This window comes from Peromyscus eremicus, chromosome 20, assembly GCF_949786415.1.
Source record: "Peromyscus eremicus chromosome 20, PerEre_H2_v1, whole genome shotgun sequence".
NCBI classification, from domain to species: domain Eukaryota; kingdom Metazoa; phylum Chordata; class Mammalia; order Rodentia; family Cricetidae; genus Peromyscus; species Peromyscus eremicus.
This window is the reverse complement of record NC_081436.1, coordinates 13,604,552-13,616,147: the sequence shown is the minus strand read 5'-3', so window position 1 is coordinate 13,616,147 and position 11,596 is coordinate 13,604,552. Positions and strand designations below refer to the sequence as shown.

The window sequence follows — 11,596 nt, the reverse complement described above, 5'->3', positions numbered from 1 at the left end:
GTATATTTTCATTAGCTTGACATAGGCATTTTAGGCAGAACTGAGTTTACACTGAAAATCTTAATGTGAGACATGCTTATACTGGTTAACAGTAACTGAATCTTTATGAGAGAAATTTCAAGACTTTTAAAATATATTTCCTAATATTTGAAATAAAGGATTTTTACAAATATAAAAATTCATTACTTGTCAAAAACTTTCTCATCCCAATGAACTTGTTTTAAAATTCCAAATATAAATTTTCTTCCCTTTAAAAAAATCTTATTGTGGAATAAACTTTAAATACGGACACCTCAAAAGTAAGGTTAGAAAAATTCCACATAGATTCCTTCCAATGGGGTCTTAAAATGAGACAATAAAAAGCTGACGTGATTTCAAAGAAAGTTCTCTCTTGTAAAAAAAAAAAAAGCATTTGCATAGTTTTTACCACTAATGGTTTGATCATTAATCTCTTTGAAGGTCAATGCCTTTTATTAAAGGACTAGATGTTTGGTCCCTTGGAATGTATTTGTTTTTATTACGTGTGAAAGTTGTACTGTTTACAACATGCATCTGTATTTTGGTGAGCAACAAGTCCAGCTTTCCTGGAGACTCTCCAGCTCTGGTAATGAGCTCCTGAGAGGGTGGAGGAATCATCACCTGCCTGTCTAAGGACAATGGCACAGAGAGCTTGGCTAGACCTTTGGTTTCTGTGAAGTGTGATCCATCAAAACCATAGGAGCCACATGATAGCTCCAAGTCACGAAACAGACACACCACAGTACTGGAGAACCTTGAAAGACAAAGTTATGACTGTAGCTACTTAGGGATACCAATGCTACACTTGAGGTGAAGACTACTAGAAGTTTTAAAATTACCAACTAAGCATTACAGTAGGTGCCTGAACTAATGTGGACAGTAAGACATTGTAAGCTGGAAGCCTTGTTTACCAGCTACTCAACATAACTTTGTACATTTATATTCAAAATGACTTTTCATTTTGTAGCTTAGCTTAGTGTCCCAAAAAAGAAGCTTGAGGGAGGAACCTCAATGACAAAAATGCTGATTATGAAGGAAAAACTATTATCAGACAAGTGACATTAATTAGAATTTGAAGGAGTTGAACCTATGGAACTAATTTAAATATGTTCACTAAAGTTTACATAGAACTGTGTGTACAGTTGGAAATGACACATTTTACTATTTGATACAACACAGGAATAAACTATATTTAATTTTACACACATGTAGATTCTCTTATCAAATACTTATTTCTTTGCTTAAGCAAAGAATTAAAACATATTAAAACACTGTGCTCATAGATGACATGAAATATAGGACACCTTATGTAACTAAGGACTATTAGTACTCAGGTAAAATGTATTGATATGCTCAAAGTTAAAAACAAAAATAAACCAAGAGGTAAAACAAAAAGAAATTATACATCAAGTTATTCCTTATCATGGGTATATTTTAAGTGAAGAAGTCAAATGTTTTGTGTTTGTGTGTGTGTGTGTCTGATTTGATGAGCACATGATTCTAGGTCTTTCTGTGACATGGTCTTATTTGGAGGCTTTATGGTGTGGACGGTGGCCTTGGAGATGAACAGGATCCTTGACTATCAAAGCTGGTTGCCCGGCCAGGTAACTGAAAGAGAAGAATTTCAGAATATCTGATCCAATGAAGAAAAAGCATATAATGACAATCATGTCTCTCTGTGATTAGTGGATATTCAAGCACAATTTGCAAATTTCTGAAGAGAAGGTTCATGTAACCTCCACACTCTTCTGAACTCACCAAGGCAGAGAGAGAAAACACAAATATTTCCTGTAAAACACAGTGCTTGGAACATAAAAGGTACACAGAAAAATGTCCCATGGCAACTTTTATGTCTTTAGAAGAGTCCCACACTTTATGGGAGATGTTTAGTTTTTTTTTTCTATAATATGACTTACCATAGTGCAGGGTAAGAACAACAGGAAGTTGTAGACATAAGATACTTAGGACAGTTTGCATGAGAAATGACTCCCATAGGCTCACATATTTGAGGACTGTTTGGGAGGCTTATGGAACCTTTGGAAGGTATAGCCTTGTTGGGTGGGCTTTGAGGGTTTACAGCCTCAGTGCCTCTCTTCAAGTTTGTTCTGTTTCCTGTATGTGGATAAAAATGTGCTCTCTCTGCTTCCTCCTCTGGCCTCCTGGCACTGCGCTTCTTAATGATGTGGATATTCCTCGGAACCATAAGCCCAAAAGAAGCTCTTTCTTCCAGAGGTCACTTTTGGTCTTGGTGTCTTATTACAGCAACAAATTGTAACTAATTCAAGGCTGTCTTCCCTTTGCTTTGACAGGAAGGGATTTTCATCTGGGAAATTCATAAACGGAAAAGGCCAGTTTATGAGGTGGGAACCCCAAGTGATAAGAGTGATTCTCATGATCCTTACGTGTCTGTATCTTGAGAGTTTAATGGAGTTTAATTAATGAATTTGAAGTAAGTAGATTTTTCTAAATGAGGCCTTCATCTCTGCCGACCAACTTATTCAGTTCTTGAATAACTATTACTTTCTCATTTATTCTTTCTCTAACAAGAAAAATATAATTTCACTCTTAATTTTTCCTATAATGCTAAATTCAGGCTGTGCATATGTCTGTGGTCCATATAATCTGTTTGTCCACTGAATAGAGACAAAGGGGATGAGAAAAAGATATTTGTAGAGGAAAGTACATTCATCTTTTAATACCAGTTGTCCCTGATCCAGTTACTAGAAAACTATGTGTGATCTAATGCCATATTATGGCCTGAAAGGAGACTGAAAAGTGTTCTTTTATTCTTGTTCTTGATACAAACAATGCCTATGGTTCTTCAACAGACAAACAGTTCCATGTTTATATGTAATATATGTGTGTGTATATATGTATATATATATGTATATATATATATATATAGTTAATATACTTCAGACTGTATGCTTTTCTTTATAATTGTTTAAATCTTGCTCATATGCTCCCATTTCTCCTTGGACCATCTCATTGGCATGGAAGGGCACTCAGCTTCTCCAAGATCAGATATCAGAGGGACAAGTACCCAAGTCCACATCTCCATTCAGCGTGGCTCCCCATGTAGCAAAGCTTTCTTTCCCTTTCTATTCTGGAGCTTAGGGTCCATTTTCAAGCTAAAAAAATGAGACCCAGGGGAAAAAGAGCACAATTATATAACAAGCACTAAAGTGTGTTTTAGACAATACTTACCACTGAGACCAAATAAAATGTACTTTAGCAGGTATTGAGCTATCTAGCAAATACAGTTGTCTCTGCTTCTGAAAGATTTCAGGGGAATACCCTGTGTGATTGTGTACATGTGTGCATATATGGATTTTTGTGTGTATATGTGTATGTGTTTTCGTTTATGTGTATATATGTGTATGTGCGTGTCTATATGTTTCTGTAGATCTATGCCTGTGTGTATGTGTTTATGTGTCTGTGTATTGTATGCATGAGTGTGTGTCTGTGTCTGTGTGTCAGTGTATACCCATGTCTGTGTGCACATGTCTGTTTGTAGGTGGTGCTTGTCTGTGCCTATATATGTGTGTGTATGTCTCTCTGTGTGTGTGTGCATGCATCTTGTGTGTGTGTATGTGTCTATGTATGTGTGTGTCTGTGTGCATGTGTGTTTGTGTCTGTATATGTGTATATGTGTGTGGTGGTTTGAATGAAAATGGGCCCCATAGGCTCGTATATTTGAATGCTTGTTTCCAAGTGGGTGGACTGTTTAGGAAGGATTAGGAGGTGCTGCCTTGTTGGAGGAGATGTGCCACAACTTTGAGCCTTCAAAAGCCCACACCAGGTTACTCCAGTCTCTCTCTGCTGTGCTCATGGATCAGAAGTAAGCTCTCAGCTTCTGCTCCAGCACCTTGCCTGCCTGTCTGCTTGTCTCCATGCTTCCCACACCGATAAGCATAGACTAACCCTCCGAACCTGTACATAAGACCCAACTAAGTGCTTTCTTTTATAAGTTGCCTTGGTCATGGTGTCTCTTCACAGCAATAGAAAAGAAACTAAAATAACATGTGAATGTATGTATGTACGTGAGTTTATATGTCTGTGTATATATGCTCTGTAAGTATGTGGGTCTGTGTATGTGTGTGTGTCTGCGGGTCTTTATATGTGTATGTCTGTGTATGTGTGTGTGTCTGTGGGTCTCTATATGTGTATGTCTGTATGTGTGTGCTTGTCTGCTATATGTGTGTCTGTGTATGTTTGTGTCTGTATCTGTATTGTCTATATATGTGTGTGTCTGTGTCTTATGATTTACATTAAATTATGAAGTCAAGTAGAGTGTTTGGACATTTATATATAAATGGGATCTGTGATGGCAGTTTACCTCCATGGCCTGAGCATGACTTGTTCACTCAGTTTCCACAAAATGTCTTGAATAGCTCAGCCACGATCTCATTCTTGTAACTAAGCTGAGACTGAAACCCGGTCCTACTGATACATTCAGTCAGTTACAGTGCGCAGTCTCTCTCCTATTTTAAAACCAAAGCTTAGTGTACCAAACCGCAACTTACCCCTCAGAAAGGCTGTTATTATTTACTTATTTTGTGGCTATTATAAGTATTCATTTTATGGAAATTCACAAAGTCCTTCATCCTCCTGTGAACACATTATGTATCAGTTTATGTTGTGGCTCTTGAAGAGGCTCCAGCAACTGTCTTTGTTGGAAAGAAAGGCGTCCAGCCAAGCAATACTTAGTATGTCCAGTAGACTAACTCTGACTAAAAGTTCTAAGCAAAAATGGTTACTCATCCTTACTAACATAACTCAGGTGTGGACACAGCCGTTAAGACCTCATATTGAGTCAATCTGTGCAATACTGTGCTCATCATCATCACTGTAAGTTACTCCTATTGAACAGGCATCGCTAAAACTCAGAGGAGGTCAGGTCACTCACCAAAGCTTTATAATGAAAGCCACACAGCATGGCCAGGCCTTGAACGCAGCTAAGTTGGTGCCTTGATATTTTAATTTCTATATATTCTTTCTGACCAGAATTGGATAGGACATATGTGTCCCTTATACAGATGTATCAGACAGCAGTGCTTTATGAAGGATTTAAAAATGGACAGGGGCTTTAGGTAAAGTGGCTTTTTTCACAGAGAAGCAGTATCAGAGCTCAGTTCCCACTGAGTAATGAACTTAAGAAAATGGCCCCTGGTCACTGATGTAAGCCTAAGGCTATGGAAGGAAATGACACACTTCTTTCACAGGCTTACTGAATAAGAAACCCTAGACATCTAATCATTTTTTTAAATGCCCGAGGCAGACAGAACTTTGAATAGATGATGTGAGAGACTCTGAAAAAAAGTGAAAGCATTTTTTTGAAAGGTGAATAAGTGAAATGTCAAATGAAAGTTAGCAGATAAAAAATATTGAAGTAACATCAGTGTAACTGAGGGCAGAGGCAACATCCACATCCTTACCTCCAGCAAAGGGTGCCAATGTGTGATTGGTTTCCGGTGGTATGCCAACATTTCGTTCCAGTGGTCTCGCCCAAGACCCTCGGCATCTAGTCCAGTTCGACACACACCTATGACCTCATTGTGTCCCACCCTAGGATTGGTGGAATATCAAACTTTCACCATCATAATTCAAAGGTAAGTGGAATGTTCCACATTTCAGTACAATTTTTTTTTTCAGTACAATTTTTTTTTTTTTTTTTTTTTTTAGCTGAGGATCGAACCCAGGGCCTTGTGCTTGCTAGGCAAGCGCTCTACCACTGAGCTAAATCCCCAACCCCCCCTTTTTTTTTTGTTTTTTCGAGACAGGGTTTCTCTGTGTAGTTTTGCGCCTTTCCTGGAACTCACTTTGTAGACCAGGCTGGCCTCGAACTCACAGAGATCCGCCTGCCTCTGCCTCCCGAATGCTGGGATTAAAGGCGTGCGCCACCACCGCCCTTTTTCAGTACAATTTTTAACACATCATCAAGAGCAATAGATTCCACATGCTATGGCAGTCTCCAGACCCAGATTTCACTTTATATACTTTCAGTGATCCATGGCCAATCACTGTCTGAAAATACCAAATGAAAAGTTCTAGAAACAAATAACACGTCAATATTAAATAATGCTTTATACAGTATATTGCTATAATGGTCCTATTTTATCATTTGTTATTGGTAATCTCTTCTCGTGCACAATTTATAAAGTAGGCTTTATAAAGATGTGTACATGTAGGAAGATCTGTACATGTAGGAAGAACAGACTATCTGGGACTCACTACTGTTGGTTTCCATTATCTATGGAACATCATGGAACATATTCCCTACAGAGAAGAGATTGTTATGTACCAGTTTTGATTAAATGAAAATTCCTAAATAAAAATTAACTAGGCCAGGTGTGGGGCATGGCTGAGAGGTGGAGACAGGAAGATCAGAAGTTCAAGTTCATCATTACCTACAGAGAAAGTTTTGAGGCCTACAAATACACACACACACACACACACACACACACAAACACAGACAGACAGACAAAAAGGCCCACAGATAATTAACTAAATAACATCAACACACAAAATAAATGTATATTAAAACCTCACAAAGCTGTTCAGTTCTCTGCAATGCTGACAATGAAAGTGTGTGCACGGGAAACCAGCAGACCCCTGATTTTGACGATGCTGCTCTCTGGGAATGAGGCCTACTAAACCCCCACACTGTAAAGAAAATCCCACTCTTTTCTGTAACGGTGGTTAGACTATATGCCAAGAGGACAGTACTCACTTTCTTGCATAATAGTCTCTATTTTACTGACTCTAAATTATATGGGTAAGTATGCTCTTGCTGGCAATATAATTAGGTGGGGCAGGGTTGTGTTTAGTCTCACCACTATGATTTATCATTGCATAACAAAGCATACTGTTTGACGTTACTATTTTCTATTTATGCCCCATTTTTACTGCAACCAATAAAAATGATAGCTAATATTTATTTTTATTTTTAAAATTTTTGATATTAAAGTATAATTATACCATAATCTCCTTTTCTCCCTCCAGACAGTCTAATAGACTGCTCTCCACTCTCCTTCACACTCATGGCCTCTTCTTTCATTAATTGCTATTGTATGCATATATGTATATGTATATATATATATATATATATATATATATATATATATATATATATATATAAATTCCTAAATATAAGCTCTTCAGTCTGTATAATGTTACTTGCATGTGTGTTTCCAGGGCTGACCATTTGGCATTGGACAACTTATTGTTGTGCTCTTCCCTGGAGAAGACCATCTCTCCTGCTCTCTGCTTTCCTCAGTCGCCTATAGTTCTTGGTGTAGGGTTGGGGCCTAGTAGGCTCTTCTCTATCCTCTTTGGCAGATCAGCTGGTGTAGTCTGTGTTCGGCTCACATTTAGGCAGCCATGTTGGTGATATTTCATGGGTGTGGCTTCTGACATTACTAGGAGACAGTCTCCCAGCAAACTGCCTGACCCTCTGGCCCTTATGATCTTTCTACCTGCTTTTCTGCTTTGCTTCCTGAGCCTTGGGTGTGGAAGTATTCTGTAGATGTTTCCATTGGGACTGGGGGTAACTAATACATTTGAGAATCTTCTATGTAAAGATAGTTTTCCAAGAATTTTGAGTTTAATGACATAATTAATCCCAAGTCTACTACTCTGGCTCTGCATAACATTACTAACATCTCATTTCATAAACAAACAAATCAGATGCTCAGAAGAGTTCCTAGGAGTTAAAGGCAGAAGCTGGATCCCATCAGGAAAGTCAAAACAGCACCTGACAAGCAAGGCTTCTTTCTTCCTAATCTTTTCGAGACCAGGTCTTATGCAGCCTAGGCTGTCCTCGGACTTACTATGTAGCTGAGATGAGCCTCCTGCCTCTGCCTCCTGAATGTTCAGGTTACATGTCTCTGCCATCACCACTTCCTTCACAAGCTGGTTCTTGAAACAGTGTAATCTGAAAGGCTTTCTACAGAGTCACTCGGATAGGCCTCTCTAACTTTGGGAGTGATTTTAGGATGCTCCAGTACGTTTTTCTGGTCTCCTATGAAGTTTCCCAACAAGGCTATTTGGAGAAATGATTTCTATCTTCCTGATTTAGGTGGCATTAAGATCTATTGCCTTAACATCCGGTCAATGACAAGCTTAGCTGTACCTACCCAAACTCACTGCTTTGAGAAGTCAATAGGGGTAGGTGCTAAAGCAAAACAGGGCCATTCATGATAACATGCACAACATTTTTAAGATTGGAAGTGTGGGATAATTCAAGATTTTTTTTCTACCATGGAAAAGCCATCACAGGTGTTTTTCCTTTAGTATATAAACTCAAATAGATCAGAAAATCATTTATTTGTTTATTATTTCTAGGGGCTGACTTTGAGACACTGAATGGTACATTACTACCACTCCTCATAGTTCAGTGAGTGTTCTCTTAGGCATTCTAGATTCACATTCTACACAAGTGGTAGAGTTACCAACAGAGCAATGTATAAGACCATTGAGCAGATGACGGCTATGAAACTTCCAATTCCGTCATCACCCGCGTTCCACAGCATGTTAACAGTTTCCCAGTGGAGAAAGTGAATCCCAGAGACTTGCCGGCCCTCCAAGCCAGTGCACTCTAGAGCTGGGGTGAGCACCCCTTTCCTTGTGGGGTAGCCCCACTGTGAAGCCAGCTCTGGATTGCAGTATTTGTCATTCTGAAGAAAGACCTTTGAATAGTTCTTTTGCATATCATGAACTTCATACTACTTCCAGACTCACCCTTCCTTCAGCTGCAGGTGAATGTTAAATTAGACTGCTTTGGAGATGAAACCAAAACAAAACTATAACTGTAGATTCTCATGAATCATGGCCCTGTTGTTGTTTAAGTTGGATCTGCTGTAACAGTGAGTAACCTGGAAAGCAGATGTGACCCGGCTATGACAATCTGAAGAGCTGCATCGGGACAAGCAGCCTCTACCCACCTGTCATAATCCATGACCGCAATGCACAGGCTGACCTGGTCCACATTCTCTGGAGGGATGTCGAAAATGATGGCTTCATTGTACACAGGGTTGAGAGTGTTTTTCTTTGTAGTTGTTTTTCGTTTTTTAAGTCTTCGGCCCTCACACATCAAAGACACTTTGACATAAGGGTCTATGAGAAGGGAGGTAATTTTACTAAAATTAAAGCATCCAGGCTATGCACAAAACACTGTATTTCATTTTTACTAGATAAGAAAGTGTGTGTGAGCCCTTCGGCATTAATAGTTTTAACATTAAATCACTTACTTTGGGACAACAGATTCTTGATCTTATTTTGTCTCTTCCTATAGTCATAACTTTTACTTCCTTAGAATCAGATTTTAATTTGTCGGGCAAGTATGTATGTTTTAAACTCTAGAAAAATGTATCTGTATATTTCAAGGAACAAAAGGTATTTTCTTATGGGAATTGTGTATATACATGTAATAGGGCAATGCTAATATCTAACCTGCTCAGAAATACTTTTTTTTTTTAACACTTAGAAGACTATACTAAGGAAGACATTCTTTGAGTGAGCCACAGCATCTTAACAAGGAAGTAAAATCTTGTTGCCCTCTGCTTCCCCCATCACATCTCTGATGACAGGTATTCTTTGCTTCTCACAAGATCAACAGCTCCTTGGTTGACTCCTGTGCCTGCTGTGAGGTGGAAGGAGCTAATACTCCCAAACACAGACTCTTGTGAGGAAAAGCTTCATATCACCTTCAAATTTGACAACAACTCTAACACCGCTCTGCTTGGCTTAAAATGTACCATAAAAGAACAGAATAAACAATAGCTTGTTGGGTGCCATGTTGAGGTTCAACAATATATACTGACCCAAAGTTTTTCACCAAAATACATTTAATTGTCCTTCTACCTCTTTCTTCATCCTATAACTTGCAAACTTTTAAAAGGGAACAGGTAGCTCATGATGTAGCCCCCAAGTTAAGATGTCAGTGGAATATGCATAAAAAGCCTCCCCGATAATCGGTCCCTTCCCTGGCTGCCTGCTGGTTTGCATTGCCTCAACAGTCTTCAGGCAAATACTGCAGCATAAGTTTATGTTCAAAACTGTAAAAGGAAGGGAGAAGGAAGCACCGGGTGTTTCACTCCTTTGTCTAATTTCCCACAGGAGAAATTTCCCTCAAGAGTTTCTTGACATACTGTTTTTGTTAGTTTCTTTAGATGTTCCAAATTTTTACTGGAAAGGGGTCAAGAATGCAAACGCAAATGGTGAGCTTACATTTTATCTGTTTCTCTGCAGACAAGTAAAGGAAATTAATTCAATTTTACACATATCTTTGTATGGACTTCATTCACAGCTGAAAGTCTAAGGACCTTCCCTTACAAGCAGACTAGCTGGGAGAACAAAGTAAATTGGGCATTTAGATAGACTAGATCAGGAAATAAAGGGAGGAAGAAAGTAAGAAAGAAAGAAAGAAAGAAAAGAAAGAAAGGCAGAACCAAAGTTCAAAGTCAATCTATTGATAGTTTTCAAAAGATTTCACAATTTTAATGTTACCTTAAAAAGGTGATTTGTAACATTTTGATTTGTAATCTTTCTTTCTGCTTTTATTTTATCCTGTAGCAGAGAAATAATTAAAAGCCATATGGTTTTAGATATGCAAAATTAGTAGGGATGTGCCACTGACTTTGCTGTGTACTTACCCGATGACCCAGTAATGTCCATGGCCTTCAGATTTCTGCATTTGATCACCGTCAAAGTCATACGCCCAGCGGTTGGCAAATAGCAAAGGGAAAACATGATTTCGCCCAGGTCTATGCTTTCCTAGATTGGCAATTGGCAATGTTAGCAACTTCAAACAACAAACCGTGAAAGCAAAATGACATGGAATATAAGTGAAAAAAATTCACATTATTAGACTCTTATAAAGTTTGAAACAATTTCATTGAGGATTCAGATATGTTGTAACGAGATTTTTATGAATGGAATTAGTAAAAAGAGTGTATCCAAGTTGCTCACTTACCATCTGGAACTTAGCAGAGAGGACTAGACTGCTGATCCCACCCACTGCCCAGCTTAGTCTCAAGTTTGTCACAACGAACAAATGACAGCCTGACTTACTCAGAGGCGGAAGCCAGACACAGTAGGCACCTGCTAGGAAATGAGTCTTCATTTTCTCTTGCCTCTGCATCCAACCAAGCCAGAGCAGGACTTCTCTACAGTACTGACAAAGTATGTCATCTATTACTGACTCTTTTGGGGTCTACTGTGACTGTTCAAGCAACTATCTCCCACCAGGATTGAATGGCTTCTAAAACTCATCTCTCCATTAATTAAGCTTCACATATCAAAGGGATCATTTATGAAACGAAAAGCAAATTTTACACACACACACACACACACACACACACACACACACACACACACACACATAGACAGAAAGACAGAGACAGACAGACAGACAGACAGAGAATGACTATAAGCTCCAATGTGCCTGTAAAGTTCTTGATTCACAGCTCTTAGTGTGACCGTGAAGAGCTTCCCTCCCATGTGTCTTCATTTAGACAACACACTGAAAAGCCCTATACACAAACCCACATTGCTTGGCTCCTACCTCTCTACTTCA

General features: G+C 38.7%; 1 protein-coding gene across 1 annotated transcript in view; it reads right to left on the bottom strand.

The window, feature by feature from the left end:
* Positions 1 to 342: 342 nt before the first annotated feature.
* The window catches only part of Syt10 (synaptotagmin 10), a 58,506-nt gene continuing 47,252 nt past the window's right edge, over positions 343 to 11,596 (bottom strand). The window contains exons 4-7 of the mRNA XM_059247374.1: positions 10,674 to 10,794; positions 8,964 to 9,135; positions 5,457 to 5,586; positions 343 to 1,626 (exon numbers count right to left, since the gene is read on the bottom strand). Coding sequence (XP_059103357.1) covers positions 1,555 to 1,626; positions 5,457 to 5,586; positions 8,964 to 9,135; positions 10,674 to 10,794 — 495 coding nt within the window. The 3' untranslated portion in view covers positions 343 to 1,554. The remainder of the gene's footprint in view (positions 1,627 to 5,456; positions 5,587 to 8,963; positions 9,136 to 10,673; positions 10,795 to 11,596) is intronic.